Source organism: Amblyomma maculatum, chromosome 11 (assembly GCF_055883805.1).
Source record: "Amblyomma maculatum isolate TAMU_Amacu chromosome 11, ASM5588380v1, whole genome shotgun sequence".
In the NCBI taxonomy this organism is placed as follows: Eukaryota; Metazoa; Arthropoda; class Arachnida; order Ixodida; family Ixodidae; genus Amblyomma; species Amblyomma maculatum.
The window spans coordinates 13,987,252-14,003,812 of NC_139354.1; the positions used below are offsets into that span (position 1 = coordinate 13,987,252).

At 45.3% G+C, this 16,561-nt stretch overlaps 1 protein-coding gene across 1 annotated transcript; it reads left to right on the plus strand.

The window, feature by feature from the left end:
* Positions 1 to 1,120: 1,120 nt before the first annotated feature.
* LOC146172893 (uncharacterized) lies at positions 1,121 to 2,089 on the plus strand. The gene has a single exon (XM_084584427.1). The coding sequence runs from the start codon at positions 1,121 to 1,123 to the stop codon at positions 2,087 to 2,089; it is 969 nt and encodes a 322-aa protein (XP_084440553.1).
* Positions 2,090 to 16,561: the final 14,472 nt, after the last annotated feature.

Below are 16,561 nucleotides of genomic sequence, written 5' to 3' on the forward strand. Positions count from 1 at the left end.
ACGGGGGACGCCGTTGTGAAAAGCCCCGGAAATCTCAAACGCTTCGAGTTCCTTTACGTGCGCTAACGTCGAGCAGTACACCGGCTCCTTGCTTTTCGCCTCCAACGAAAAGTAGTCGCAGCACCGGGGATTTAATTTCGCGTCCTTGGATTCGGAAGTCGAGTGCCCTAGAGACCAAGCCACCGCAGAGGAGGTTCTTCAAGACAAATATTTACGTGCTTGTGTGTAAAATGTCAGAGCCATGTGATTACATCGGCATAGAAAATATTACATCGCAGTGAACCAACAAACGCCGAGCGAATAAAAATCAAGATACCCGACCAAAAGGCGAAAGTTTAAGGATAACTTCCGGAATTCTGCTTACAATTGGTACAAAAGGAAGTTGAGCCCCCTTAAATGTGGTGCAAAGGAGTTTAATGCTTTTTTACCTTCACTGAGACCAAGGCTAAAATGTTTGTCCGTTCATCGTTCGGCATTTGTTTATTATTACCGTGCAATATACTCACCCTCTCTTCCAACTTCATATCCTCCCACAATGAAGCTGATATTCACCAAATAATTTTAAAAGATGGTTTTTTTTTTTTTTTTTGTTTTTCAGTTTCCTGGCAAGCGCTGGTGATTTAAGTAATCGCGAGGGTTAGGTCACACCATAGCACTGCCTTTCGTATTTTTGCGAAGTCTTTTTTAACGATGGAGCAAGGTAGGCCTAATCGCTCTAGTTCTAAAGAATGCCTGCTATCATGAGACAATGTTTTATGCATCCACAAAAGTGAAAAAGAAAACAATTCGTTAGTGCAGCGCCTCATCCGTGGTTCGCACCCTGCCCCTTAGATAAACTCAAGCTTAACACACAGCGGCCCCGATCATCGCTATGGAGGCGCCCATGGCAGGGTCATTACGCTAATGGAATGCGAAGTGTGTCGCCGAAATGGAAGGGAGGCGCTACAGGAGAACCGCAGCAACAAGAAAAGCGAGACAGCATGCGCGCATGCGGAACACCGTGAGGGCCGACACGAGTAGTGAATGCGAACACAGAGCCCATGGCGTTTTATCTGCACGTTCTCACCTGCGAACGTCTGGTCTCTTGAGATTTCAGTGAGCGTTTGACATCCTGTTTAAAATGGTTCGACTTAGGTCCGCTTCGATCCGCAGCGAGATATTCGGCTATGCCTCCTTCATGGACGGCGTGAAAATGATCAGCACTTTCCACAGACTTCTCGGATATTCCTTCTTCTCTTGGAAGACTGCGCACGGTGACACGATGATGTCGGCCACCGTGTTGAGCCCTTACCTAGTTTTCGCGGTGGGTTCGTGGTGCTTATACGTACTCGTGATGGTGCAGGACGGTTATCACGTCATCGCCCTGGCTCAAGACGAAGAGGGTGAGCCGCTTCCTGTCATAGACAAGTGCATACTAATGTTCTACTTTGTTCGCTGCTTGGGCATACAGCTGGTGAACGTCGTAACTCTAGTCACCTATTCCAGTGAACTGTGCGAAATTATTAATAAGATGGAATCCATAGAATCGACGTTCCACAGGCCCACACGTCTTAGACGAACAGCCAAATTGATCATTCTTCTGAACGTCCTTGTTTCTGTGGCGGCGTTGTTCTCCATATGCGACGAAATTGAAGAGTTTGACGGCTACATGGAACCTCTCCACATGAAGGTCCTTTACGCCCTGTTCAGCCTGGTGTTCGCCGAAACTGTATGCATGGTGTCTATTAGCTGGACGATGTACTTGAGTCAAGCGTTCGCCTCTTTCCTCGTGTGCATCAACGAAGACGTGGAAAGTTTGGGCATTGGTCGGCCGATCTTGTTGTCCGAGTTGGTGGCCCAACACACTAGGTTCTGTCAATTGTGGAACGCCTTTGTGCGATTCGACAAGATCTTCAGTGCTTGCTTGCTCGTGAGCATACCGCTCAACGTTCTCAACGCTTCACCTTGGGGATACTACATTCTGACGTCAAAAAGCGCTTTCTTAAACGTCTCGATGGACATCATTGGATTCGCAGCCATGGTCGCAGAGCTCTTCATCCTGGGAGCGTACGGCTGTGCAGCCCAGTTTCAGGTAAGAACACAGAGGTAATGCTTGCGACTGTTTAATATTAGCGTACAGCTACTACATGCTCGGACTTGCTGCAAACTTCATGACCATCTATAGTATAAAATATTCCTTCGGAAATCCTTTTATAACGCTGAAATCAGCTACAATCTAAACTTGGTCCTGAATTCCACAAATAATTTCAAAATGTTTATGATATGAATTCATAATTAATTTTATTCATCCTTTAAAACACCGAAGAAAATCACAGCATGCGCTGAGGCTTCAGCCGTTTTGTGCAGAGGAAAGAAAAGCATATAACCACGACTTTGCTTGTCAAGATAGCGAAGATGGGATACGAACAAATAGAAAAAAAAACTTTGGCGCAAAAAGTGTTTATGATATGAATTCGTAATTAAATTTATTCATTCTTTCAAACGTCGAAGAAAACGACAACATGCAATAAGGCTCCAGCTTTTTTGTGCCAAGGAAAGAAAAGTACTTAACCGCGATATTGCTTGTCACGACAGCAAAGATGGAATACTAATAAATACAAAAATACAACTGGCAGAATTCTAGTAGCTTAATACCCAGTCACGCATTTAGAACTTAAGTTATGACTGGGATAGATCTTTCAAAAAAAAAAAAGAAAGATCAATGAGTTGGTGCCATATATTACGGGTAAAAATGAGCAGACCATTTCTCAATATGTCACGATTTCCGTCACCTCGCGTTTCATTTACCTGCCACTTTCGTTCCGCGTTCTTCCCTAGTGCGGCGCAGCAAGCCGGCACTTTGGCTAATGATGTAAAATTTCCTGAAATATAAAAGGTCGGAAAAAGCAGAGGAAAAAACTGTTCCTGAAATATTAGGAAAATTTGAAAAATATCAATTATTTGTATTAATCAAGAAGTGTAGCTGTCTTAAAACAGCAAACAGTCTTTTTTCGAGCAGAGTGCTGCTTATGTAAATGTCACGCCACTTTTAGACGGTTATAAAAAGACAAATGACACCTTTGTTCATTTTAGAAGGTTGCTGCCATGTGTGTTGCAGTTTCCACTATTGCATGTCAGAAGAAGTGGTCAAATTTAGTCTGTGTGCCCATCTAGTGCAGGCATAGGCCCACGGGACAAAGATTACAGAAACTGTGTTCATTCGTTCCAACATACATCTTAAAGTGTCTAGTTTGATGAGCGGCGCCAGAAACGACAGGAGCAGCAATTTGTAGACATAGGCAAATTCTGTGTGACACTGCTTGTAAAGGCGCGGGCAACATTCATCAGAGACTGTAGTACTTGTTTGTACTTTACACATCATCTCTCCTCAAGCATACATGTCCTTGGGGTCAACAGGCTTTCTTATCTTGCCACATCCGAGTACGGTAAGAAATGTGGGCTCTCTCCATTTGAGTTGTCACGGCACAATAAATCTGGGCATGATAATTTTCGAAAGTACATCACCCAAAGATTCACACTATTGAAGTAACATGAAAAGGATATTGTTGTTATTGTAAATGAAATGCATATACAGACATTTCTTTATTGTAAAGGTGCAAATGTCAGTCCAGCAGCAGCAAACTCTTAAGTGGCCGCTGCATCAGCACATGTGTTTATATTACAAAGCATCCTCAGTTCTTTTCGGGAGGTTGCCCACATTCTTCCTGCGCGAACGCTGAATGCTGATTCTCTGCCCAAAGTGCTGAAGGAGGTTAGCCTAGGGCTTGAAAACATAGGTTTCAGAGTGCTAGCGGTTGTTTCGCGTGACAACTATATCATCAGGAAAGCGTTTACTATGTTTTCAAGTCCCTCCAAGATGAAAATTGCTTACCCAAGCCTGACTGACGCATTACTTCCTTTATTTGTCTTGTTGATACCGTGCATTTGCTGAAGTGAATTAGAAATAATTGGCTAAACCAAAGGAACCTGAGAACTAACCTCTATTTACCACTGTTTGACCTTTCAAATGAAGCTGCATCATGATTTTATACGCTTGGATTCTCTCAAAGAACGGCGCGAACTGCATAAAGTTGAACCTCCACAGTTTCTAAAATACAGTTACCGCCTCTCTTCAAGAACACTAAGCCCAAGCAGCCTAGAGAGACTAGAGAGACAGAATATCAAGCTCGGTTTACAGGTATTTAATGAATTTGTGGCCGAAGCATTAGATGCCCATAGTGACTTGCGAGCATTTCCACGTGCTAAGGAGACTGTAAATATTTGGCTAATAGTTCGATGGTAGAAAATAGTACGTAGGCAAATAGAAATAGTGTGGCCATGTGGAGGTATTCAATACTATGAACGGTTGTGTCAACGCTTTTACTGATATGGTATGTATGCCTTCGTCAGATATGTGCGCTCGTGTGCCAGCATATCAAGCCTCATCCACCATACCCGCCTGCTTCACTACAGCCTCTCCCGTGCCCAGACAGACACTTTGATCGTATCGGCATCGATCTGTATGGACCTCTGCTGTACAAACCCGCAGGGAATCGATAGATGGTTGTGGTCGTCGATCATCTACTGGCTACGCGGAAACAGCAGCACTTCAGGCCGCCACCGCACACAATATTGCGTCCTTTATTCTTCACCACTTTATTCTGCGGCACGGAGCCCCCTGTCAACTTCTTAGTAATCGAGGCCAATCTTTCTTACCTGAAGTTATTGAAGTGTTCCTGCAAAAACGTCAAACCATCCACCGGACAGCCAGCGCTTACTGCCCTCAAACCAACTGTCTCACAGAGCGCTTCAGTCGAACATTGGGCGACATGTTATCCAAGTACATCGCCTCCGATCACTCACTCCGATTGGGACAAGGTTCTTCCATCTATAACATATTCCTGCAACACTTTTGTTCAAGCAACTACCGGATTCTCGCCGTTTTTTTTTTTCTTCTTTTGTATGGTCCTAAACCTTCGTCTTCACTCGACATCGTCCACCACTTTTGTTCAAGCAACTACCGGATTCTCGCCGTTTTTTTTTTCTTCTTTTGTATGGTCCTAAACCTTCGTCTTCACTCGACATCGTCCACCCCTAGCGTCCTGACATCTCATAGTATACCTAGCTTTCAGAAGCTTCCAACCATGCCGAAGAAGGCCGCCAGCTGGCGCGTTCACTGACTTCGGAAGAACAAGCCCAGGAGATGCCCATGGGACAGCAGTCACTCCGTCTACACATTCCTTCCCGGTTCCCACATATGGCTCTGTGTCCTTTCGGCTGCACCGGCCTTGTCCAGCAATCTCATTGCCAAGTACCACGAACCTATCTTCTGATACCGCAGACTTCTGTAAATTACCTCGTTCGACCGCTAGCCGCCTCCATAGACCTTCGCAGCCCTTGACTTGAGGTCGCCCACGCCGGCCGTTTAAAACTTTATTATGATTTCGCTATCCATTCGATTCCTTGAGTCGCCAAGTCGCCAGGATGGCTCCTTTTTTTTTTTTCTGAAGAGGCCAGATAGTAGCGAATAAGTTGCGTAATAAAGAAATTATGCAAAGTAGTGACAGAGGGAAAAAGGAAGTGTTTTGCGGACCAACAGATTACGAGCTAGCCCACCTCCGCCCGCTCCAGTCCTGATCGCTACTATTGGCTGAACTCCCACCTAATGGTATGTATATATATATATTAAGGCAAAAGCCTTAAAGGGATTCTAAAGAGAAAAATGAAGTGAGCTTGTATCGATACAATGCCAGTTCCTGGTTACCAAAAAGCCACTCTTACTGAAAAGAGTTGTTATAAGGTAGTAAAGAGGAAGAACAGGAGTACAGGTGTCGCCGCCACAGACGAAACGGCCGAGGCTCGCACTACAAATCACGTGACGCGCAAGGGATCCCAGGGACTAAGAAATGCGAATTACGTTCACCGTTTGAATGTGGTAGTCGTTTCTGTCTCGAATATGATAACATGCTTTTATCACACGTAAACGACGGCGAAAAGACGAAAAGACAACGTAAATGTTGCAAGGCAAATATAAAAATATACTCATTTCGTCCACTTGTCGGTAGCTGCCGCTAGTCTCTCAGCTAACACGACGCTACAGGCGTCCACTTCAGTTTCGGTTATGTTCCGGCTCAGGCACTCTGTGTGTGCGCGGATAGTTTGGTCTGGGCCTGCGGCGCCTGAAATACGAGCCCGGATCAGCAGATTCGCGTACTCTAAGCGCTTATCGAATGAAGATCATGACTCGGCACGCACCTGCGAAGTATTCACTGCTCCCCGCGCGCCAACATTCACCGAGTCTCCTCTTGCGCCATAGTGTGCGTCATCGTACCCTACTACGTAGTAGGAGAAAACGGTTCGAATTCGACCGGCGGGAGCCAAAAAAAAAAAATCCAACTTCTTATCGCAATATCTTAGCAAAAATTATATTTTTCGCTTCCGGATATGCGGCGACAGTGTCACCAAATGCAATTTATTGGATTTTAATAGCCTATTTAGGTATCTTTGGTGTCCCTTAATGTGGCTATATTTGGAGGGTTTGTCACCAGAAATTTGTCGAGATGTGTACGTCAAAAAACGAATGGTTGTATGCGATAGACGACGAAACAATCTTCCTGGATTTGAATTTTGGCGCATGTGAAGTAGATAATTAATTAGAGCCAATAAGGCAGTTTGACGTCAAAATACCCAACCAGAGTATTGGCGACATCCGAAGTGGCCATGTAATTGCTTTCGGTCACGTGACATATAAAGACTATCATCGCGTGACGACTTGGGAGAGGGCCTCAGCGCAATGGGAAAGAGTGGTGGTGCGTTGGGAAAGGGTTATGAACTGGTAAAAATGCCTCGGCGTGCCTTAGTACACCTTCACGCCACGGGACAGATGGCGGCGTGCGCGTCACCTCCGCTTCCGCTTGTATCGCGCCAGTCGTTGCCTTGGTGTCGAAGAGTGCACGTGTTGCGAGTGCTGTGTAATTTCGCGTACGCGCAGTACGCGAACAGTATCCTTAAGTATATATATATATATATATATAGAGAAAGAGAGAGAGAGAGAGAGACATGAATTGATTGTTACTAATGGGCCAGAGTTAAATTCAAACAGGATGTCACACAACTTTCCCGATTATCTATTTTATTCCAACAGTTTCGGACGGTGGACCGTCCTTCTTCAAGGTAGAACCGTCCTTCTTCAAGGTAGAATTCTACCTTGAAGAAGGACGGTCCACCGTCCGAAACTGTTGGAATAAAATAGATAATCGGGAAAGTTGTGTGACATCCTGTTTATATATATATATATATGTGTGTGTGTGTGTGTGTGTGTGTGTGTGTGTGTGTGTGTGTGTGTGTGTGTGTGTGTGTGTGTGTGTGTGTGTGTGTGTGTGTGTGTGTGTGTGTGTGTGTGTGTGTGTGTGTGTGTGTGTGTGTGTGTGTGTGTGTGTGTGTGTGTGTGTGTGTGTGTGTGTGTGTGTGTGTGTGTGTGTGTGTGTGTGTGTGTGTGTGTGTGTGTGTGTGTGTGTGTGTGTGTGTGTGTGTGTGTGTGTGTGTGTGTGTGTGTGTGTGTGTGTGTGTGTGTGTGTGTGTGTGTGTGTGTGTGTGTGTGTGTGTGTGTGTGTGTGTGTGTGTGTGTGTGTGTGTGTGTGTGTGTGTGTGTGTGTGTGTGTGTGTGTGTGTGTGTGTGTGTGTGTGTGTGTGTGTGTGTGTGTGTGTGTGTGTGTGTGTGTGTGTGTGTGTGTGTGTGTGTGTGTGTGTGTGTGTGTGTGTGTGTGTGTGTGTGTGTGTGTGTGTGTGTGTGTGTGTGTGTGTGTGTGTGTGTGTGTGTGTGTGTGTGTGTGTGTGTGTGTGTGTGTGTGTGTGTACCTCACTTTCGAAGTCATTTTTTATTATTTAGGATAAACACCTGATGCGGAGCATTCGACGTATCAGTTTCATTTCAACGAAGTTTTTAATTTCCTCTGAGTTGGTCACCTAAGAAGTTCGATTGTAGCCAAGCAAATACCGCGCAGAGCTAGGTTGCTCGCAAATAGAACAAATCAAAACACAACCGCCGTTTCTTTGCGCGCTGCTTACTAGTGTTCAAGCCATAGTTCAACACCATGAAAACCTTCAGTATCTTCAGATGAATCGTCGTGTAAAAGGTGGACCTTGGAAAAAAAAAAGCCACATGAATAAATATTCCCACTGCCTCTTTTTTGTGCGAGCTCTTCAATAACCTTCATGTGAACATTGCCAGCAGCTGAACGAACAACCTTGATTGTATATGCGAGAATGTTGTAAACAAAACAAGTTCCCAAACCTGAATCACAGGTATTAATCGAATTGGATATTTCGGAAAACAAATACATGCTGCATTGCGTTGCTCGCAAAGAAATTGTCGTTATGCTATCAAAGGCGAATAGTCCCTGTACCTACAAAAACAACGACCTGAACGCCAACCCAGCGTCATTAGCACGCAACAAACACAAGCTGCCGAATATTGTCCGCGTCTTCCGGCCCGACAACACCGTGCTTTCATAAATTATGTTATGAAATTGCTTTAGCTTTATCACTGGAGCACCTCCCCGTCCCCCTCTTAGCAAACACGAGCTAAGCGCCCAGCGGGCAGGCCTACGACTTTGGCCCCGGCCGCACGGCGGTGATTAAGCTAATGGACAGAAAGGCCTGTCTGCAGCTTTTCCAGGGCGGACGACAATGAACAGAGCCAGGACATCAGGGCAAGCGAAACACTGGGATGTTCCACCCAAGCCGAGAGGCTGCATGCACACAGTCGGCTCAGCAAAGAAAACGATCGTTCGGGGCCTTCTTCCACTCTGCCGCAATTTACTGCAAAGAAGACCATCCAGCAGAGGCTTCATTTTGGCTCGGGACATGGTCAGGCTCCGGTCCGCGTCCATCCGAAGCGAGATCTTCGGGTACGCTTCATTCGTAGATGGCTTCAGCACCATCAGTAAGTTTCACAGATACCTCGGGTACTCCTTCTTCTCCTGGAAGAAAGTACATGGAGAATCCCAGCTTTCGGTCACTGTCCTTGGCCCGTACTTAGCCTTCGCTATTTTGTCATGGGGCTTCTTCGCATTTGTCATGATTCAAGACGTCTATCGTATCATCTTCTTGGTGCGAAACGACAACGGAGAACCACTTCGCGCCATTGATAAGTGCGTCGTTATCTTCTACCTCGGTCGTTGCATCGGAGTGCAAGTGGCAAACGTCGTGACGCTTGTCGTGTACTCAGACGAGCTTTGCGAAGTCGTGAAGAAGATGGAGGCCATCGAATCAACATTCCAGCGCCCTACCCGCCTCCGACCAACAGCCAAATTTATTATCTTCCTCAATGTCGTCTTCTCAGTTTCGGCCCTTTTTTCGATATGCGACGAGATCGCAGAGTTTGGCGGCTACATGGAACCGGTTCATATGAAAATTATTTATGGCGTGTTCAGCCTGGTGTTTGCAGAGACAGTCTGCTTTGTATGCGTCAGCTGGGTCATGTATTTTAGCCGGGCTTTCGCGTCGTTCCTTAGATGCATCAACGAAGACATCGAAAGCTTGGCTGTGGGCCGTCCACTGGTGCGTTCGGAGCTGGCAACTCAGCATGCTCGGTTTTGTGAACTTTGGTATGCTTTCGTGCAGTGCGACAAGATATTCAGTGTTAGTCTTCTGGTCACCATTCCTCTCAACATTCTGAACACTTCACCGTGGGGATATTTTATCTTGACGTCTCACAAGTCTTTTCTGAATGTCACCATGGATGTGGTAGGAATCACCACCTTCTGCGCCGAGCTCTTCGTCTTGGGAGCGTATGGCAGCGCTGCTTTAGAAGAGGTGAGATGACAAGAATTGCAATGTTTTCCTGGGCGTAACAGTTTGCGTAACTATTACGTGCCCTAGAGGTTAGTGAGCATGATTCAGATAGTAATTCCACACTCTAACCCCATTCTTAAACACCTTTCCCGTAATCGCAAGTGAAGCCTTCAAATGCAAGACAGAGATAATCCCAGCGCATTTCACTGACGCACTTAATTCAGGCGTGGCACATATCAACTTTCAACTCAACGAAGGGGCAACACTCCCTCGGGTACCATTAAGTAAAATTGTAAATTTTCTTGGAATTTTTAATTACCACAAAAAATCTAGGAAAGAAAAACGTTACCTCCAGAGATACTGGAAATATTTAGACAATACTCCAAGATAATGGACAGAGTTTAGTATCATAAAAGCCTGCAGTTTGGAAACAAAACGGTATTTATAGCAATTCTTCTTTACACACATACCCTATTGTCGTCCTTTAAATTGCGTTGCAGTTTACATCCCCCCATTCGTATCCCTCTTCTTGATTAAACAAATTAAGACGATCAACGCACAGTGTAACACGGCAAGGTTCAAGAAGTGCTCACCAGATTGCTGATCCGCTCGGAAGACGCTTCAAGTATTTAATATGATTACAATCTCTCTATGAGCCATTACAGTGAAGTTGGATATCCGGACATATGCTGTCAAAATGTGACACTGCCACACATGAAAATAAAGCTGCAGGCAGCTTATTAGTGCTCTTCAATGGGAATGCAGGCTGTGCGAACATTACCAGAGTGCAAGAATCCGACTGACGATTTGCTTCCGCTGACGATATGCGCCATATAGGGCCTGTTTTGCATTTTAGAAACATTATCAGCACAGACACCAGCTAAGTTCTCAGAGGTTAATTGTGTGAGTATAATGAGGTGAACTGGAAAGAAGACTTTTCCACTTCGACCAACTTTGGGTACTCTCCATTCGCTGCTTCACAAAACTGCATATATAAAGAGCTTGGTGAACCTTGATTCTGTTCTGTTCGAACTCATCCGCTCCTGATCGCTACAATACGGAAGCATCATCGCAAGCATACAGGACAGTGAATATATGTTTCAAAAACCAACTGGAGAGCTTCGCAATGTTAAAGGGTTTGCCGCATAAGTACTGATCATGTGAGCAGCTTTAAAGCGGCGTATTCACGATAACGAGTCAGAGTTATCTCCCTTCAAAATGCTGCTTTGTTGCGCCCACGCACCGAGCGCATATTTTTGAGGAAATATTGCTAACAAATGTACAACAAGTTAGGGAGTGTAATTTTGTAATTATGTGCCCAAATATGTGTCAGATAACTTGCATTTTTCTTTGGATTCCAGATTCTTTTGAAAACGAAAAATTATTCTGTCCCACTGCCATTTGCCTATTAGTGTATAATTTTTAGGGGTATTAAAAAGAAGTGCTGCACAGTTCCTATGCATCCTTCCTCGATTACGTTTTCCGGGTTCTTTTTTTTTTTTTTTTTTGTAAGCGCCAGGTCTGTGTGTCGCCAAGAAATGCCGAGTTAACGCCAGCAAATTTTGAATTATAGATTTCAATTGTGGCTCTTTGGCGCGAGCAGTTGCATAGAGCAAAACAGAAAAATATTTCAAAACATCTCGGCTGCAGCTCGTTTATAGCATGAACTAAATGGCCCAAGAAGTGGGGTGTGGCATGTAACAGATGTACTACCAACCAATAGTTTATGCAGCTTTCGTATAATCGTCTCTTATAAGCATACAAGTAAGCATGATGACAGTGTCAAAATCCGGATAATTGTTCAGCATAGCCTGAATACCAAATAAGCCGAATTTCTCAGCGTCTTCTTTCCCAGTTCATGAAAACGTTGCTCTCCCAAGTTCATTGGAATAATCCTTAATTATATTCGTTGACTATGTTGGTTGTCAGTGCTTTCGGACTAAGACTCCGTCCTAAGATAAGAAATACTGTGCGTGTTTGTCTAAAGACAGCTAGAAGGAAATAAAATAAACAACTTCTATCCCACGGTGATGCCAAAAAATGAGCTTCACTGGCCACGGCGGGAGAATACTAAGCTATTGCCACAATTTGTTACTCCTCCTATTTAACTCGTTACGTGACAATGTCTTCAACAACTCTTGCTCGTGATCAATGTATCAAAAAGAGATCGATATCGCATGCACTCTTAAGGTGAATTAAGCAGTCCCAAAATCTTACAGTGCACTACAATTCACTTGACGCGTCACAATGTTTGTTCCTGACTGGACGCACTGTCAACGCTCAAAGCGTGTGCTTGGGGCCATCGGCCGGCTTTTAGTGTAATTGTAAACTCATTCCAAACACAACCCTTACATCGGTAATGCCGCTCTATTCCATGCATGTTACTTCAGAGCGCCAGTGATTGTATCCAACGCCATGATACTCCCTGCTCTAGCGGGCCTGCAGGATAGAGGCGGCACATGAGGCCCTGGAGAGAGGGCTCAACTCAGGAAGGCATATACAATAAAAGTGTTTCCTCCTTCTCCTCCTCCTTGTACAGCCCACAGTAATGTGATTGCTTCCATCGACCAATAGGCTATATCAATTGAACAACGCGCCCCACAAAAGCCGGGATCAAGTGAGTAATGGATTACAGCCATGAAAGAAAAGGCTGCCGAGTGGGATGAAACAAATAATAAAAAAAGGTCGCACGTGTACGACCAGGAAAATAGTTCTCGGCAAGCAGGAAATTAGACGGGTAACAGTGCATATCACCTAGAAGGTCCACAATGGTACTAATGCCTTCGGCATATCCCTTTACAACATGCAACAGTATGCTAATACCCTACCGGCTGCCTCTGAGCCGGCGAATAAACATGGCACTCAGAGCTGTTAGCGCTTGTTTTTGCAATGTTTGATGGAGCCAACGTATTAACGGTAGGGCCATATTCTTTTCGAGGAAAGCGTTTTTGTGGCACCTCTTTATGTGTCTTGATTTTCAGGACCGATCTTTTGCTCCATCGACGTGTTTCACAACGCTCCCGACTGCCTCCTGGAGCGGAACATGCGTCCAGTCGGAGAATATATGGCTATGGCTCATACCAGCCTTATTGTTAGGCGTCGAGGACGCAGAGTAAATCGAATTCTACGCGACTTTACCGTGGATAAGAATAAGAGCCAATTGCCAAAAGAGAAGAACGTTTTGGCCGGTTTCTTTATCATTGCCAAGTTTCACAGGGTGCTTGGCTACAACTTCATTACAAAAAGCCGAGAAGACAGCCGACCTCGGTCAAAGATTATCTCGCCCTATTTTTTATATGCTGTGGCATCCTGGATAATGTACGTCTTCGTCATCGGCTCAGACATTGTCCGAGTGTCGACGCTACTGGAGGATGAACGGAACAGGGCTATCGACCGTGCCATTCAGATCCTGGGAAATATCCGTTGCGTGGGCATCCAGCTTTCAGTCGTGATACTGATTCTCACCAAATCGGCACAGTTCGTCGATCTCGTCGAATATATGGTCGAGCTCGAGCGTCGGCTGACGCGAGCCGCACCTCTTCGGCGCACAGCCTTTGCCGTCATCTCTCTGAACGTGCTCTTCTCTGTCACCTCCGTGCTCTCCATCTCGGCCGAAATCTACGACTTCGACGAATACTCGCACGCTGCTTACATGAAGATCCTGTACGGGATGTTCAGCCTGGTGTTCGCCGAGAACGTGTGCATGATCAGCTTCTGCTGGCTCATGTTCTTCAGCAGTGCGTTCGCCGGCACCCTGAGCCTCATTAACGAGGACATCATCCGCATATCTGGCGACCTAGCGGTGGACATTAGTGAGCTCGCCGAACTTCATCGGCTCTTCGCGAATGTAGGCGAAGCATTCGCTCGTCTGGAACATGTCCTCGGAGTCGCCATTCTGGTCTGCTTCCCACTGAATATCGCAAACGCCGCACCGTGGGGCTACTATATGCTAAAGGCCGACAAAGGGACGACAACCTTTATGCTCGACCTCATGGGCTTCCTCACCATATGCGCAGAGATGTTCGCGGCAGGAATCTACACGAGAATGACAAAGCAGGAGGTGAGCTCGAGGTTGCTGACCATTCTTAAAGACTCCAAGAATGAAACTGCTTTTCTGTAGATGTCACCAGAGATGCAAAATTATTCACCTTAACTTTTACCCTTTTGATCTGTGACTGCGGTCTCCACCTTCATCGACACCTGTATCTTAGTATCTAATAATTTCTTTAGCTTTAGTGCAACTTTACTGCTGCATATGGTATAAAACATGATAGTTACGAGAATTTATTAAAGATGCCCTGCCCTGGAAACAGCATAACAAAATACTAGGCTCTATGATATCAGTTTTCCTTATTCATCACTAGTTCGGTTAAGCTCTTAATGCTCGTCTTCGTTAGCTCAATGAAAGCGATGTCTTCCACCTCTTCAGGATGCCTCAGTGGCACCACTAATGGTGCCAATGAGCAGTAATTACTGCGCTGAGCTTCTGAGTCCACGGAGGCGGGATCGAATCCCGGCCAAGGCAGCCGCTTTTTGATGGAGTCGAAAAGCAAGGCGCCTTGTGCTGTGCGATGTCAGTACACGTTAAGGATCCCCAGGTGGTCAAAATTTCCCGAACCCTCCACTGCGGCGCCCTCGTATCCAGTGGGTCCCGTTGGAACCTTAAGTCCTGTAAGGCAAACCCAATTTATGCATAAAAAAAAATAACTGCTCATGCTAGAAATAATAGCAGCCACCAAAATAACCTCCAATAAAGAGTATGTCAGCCCCAACTTCGCGCCGCTTATAGAAAGAGAAGGCGAATACATTGTCTTTGTTTGCTGACTATAGCACATACTTTTCTGTTAGCGAGGGAGCTGTTACTCCCCTATGCGTGGTCTTAAATCGTTGTGTTGTTAGCAGTGCCGTAGTAGTTATAACGGAAGAACAAAAAGAGTGCTATATTGCTATAGACATATTCATGCCGCTGGCAAATTCTTTATTTCGGTATATTGTCAAATGATATACACACAAGATACCGCTGAAGCTGAATCATAGTGGTAAACACAGTACGATCTTTTTTTACGTTATTGTTTGTTTCTGACATCTGCGTGAAAAGTTATCGAATTTGAATTTGAATTATCAGAGAAAAATTCACAGTGGCTTAGCTATAGTTAAGCCTAGGAGATTGCGAAAGCAAGAGAGGCGAAGTGTCTCCAATGGAAGACGACACCACCTGTTAGGATGCCTCGATGCGCGCGCCCTGGCGCCTGTTAGACCACAGCGCACCTAGTGGGAGAAGCGCGAAACGCCGGCGTTGCTGCGAGCCACGCTACGCTGAAGAGCCGACTTGGTAGCCCAGCTCTCGCGCTGGTATGACGTCAGTAGTCACGTGGTGTAAAGCGTAACTACCGGACCGCGCTACACTGAAGGTTCGAAACCTGGCGTATTATTCTTCAAGTGGTGCAGCGCAACGACACGAAGCCTAGACAAGAGAATGGGACAGACACAGGCTCCTTTTTTATAGGAGTATTGTGTAAGTGGGACATATAAATAAAGTATAGAAAGGTGGGAGCAAATACAACGATAAAGGAAAACGTTGTACAATGGTTACCAAGAAGTAATAAGCACAAAACATTAAATAGCAAGGAACAGCTATGCGAAGTTTTAAACAAGGCAACATGAAACCAGAACGCAAATATGAATTGAAGCTAACAAGAAGGCATTTCAATAAAGCTTGTCGCTGGGCTAGTTGGTGATACATTCGTAGAACAAACACGTAGCGCGAAAGAACGAGGGCGGAGAAAAGGACACAAACAAGCATTCGTGTTTGCGTTTCTTCCTCTGTCCGCGTCCTTTTGCGGTACCTTTTTATTCTAAGAAGAAGACATTTGTGTGGATTTTATACAATGTCGACAGTTATTTTTCTTAAGGGTGTATAGATCCAAGAGATTAAGCAATTACGTCGGATAACATATCTTTGAACGCTGCAGTATCACTTGTGTTAGTAAGTCGTCAGGAAGGTTGTTTCAATGACGTATGGCACGTGGGTGGGCAGACAAGGAAAATGATTTTGGCATGCCCAAAAATGCGCGTGAACCTATTGGGATTGTGAAGGCGACGACATGTACGGCATCGCTGTAACAAAGGCAACGTATCTTCATGAGGACTAAACACCATTTTGTGAAACAGAGGCATGATTCTAAAAATGGAAGAGATCGCTGTATCTTGATGTTAGTCATCCTGGAATGACGGCCATAATCTCATCTCTATAATGAAGAGTGCAGCGCGGTCCTGTACAGGTTCAAGACACTGCATTAAATATGCCTTGATGAGGCGACCAGATGGGCGAAGCAAATTCAAGTTATGGGCGGGCAAAACTAGTTTTCGTGTGGCGGAAGGCGCACCGTGAAGATTATCTTTTAGATATCCAAGAGTACGGGAAACCTTCGCTGTTGCTTTATTTGTGTGGTGCGCGACATTGGTCGTTCTCCTTGATTACCCATACAAAGCAAGGGACCCTCGCACGTTCCACAGATTTCTAGCGACTGGCCGCAATATAACTGTTAACGTTGAGTAAAACTTTTTTTCGTGTGAGCATATAAAACATCTCGACATTTGGAATGTTAGAGATAAAGCCAGATGTAGTACTATATAGTACAAAGAAAGAGAGGGGTATATAAGCGTATAAGCCAGAAGTGCGATAACACGAGTGGACGCAACACTCTGGCCAGACTGAAGTATAATGTAGCAGAGAGAGTCGTCGTTTGCGTATTATTGAGCAGCGAGCCGGCTGCCAGGGAGACAT

Excerpts from the sequence above, each read along its gene's own strand:
- LOC146172893 (XM_084584427.1), top strand. The coding sequence starts at position 1,121 with ATGGTTCGACTTAGGTCCGCTTCGATCCGCAGCGAGATATTCGGCTAT.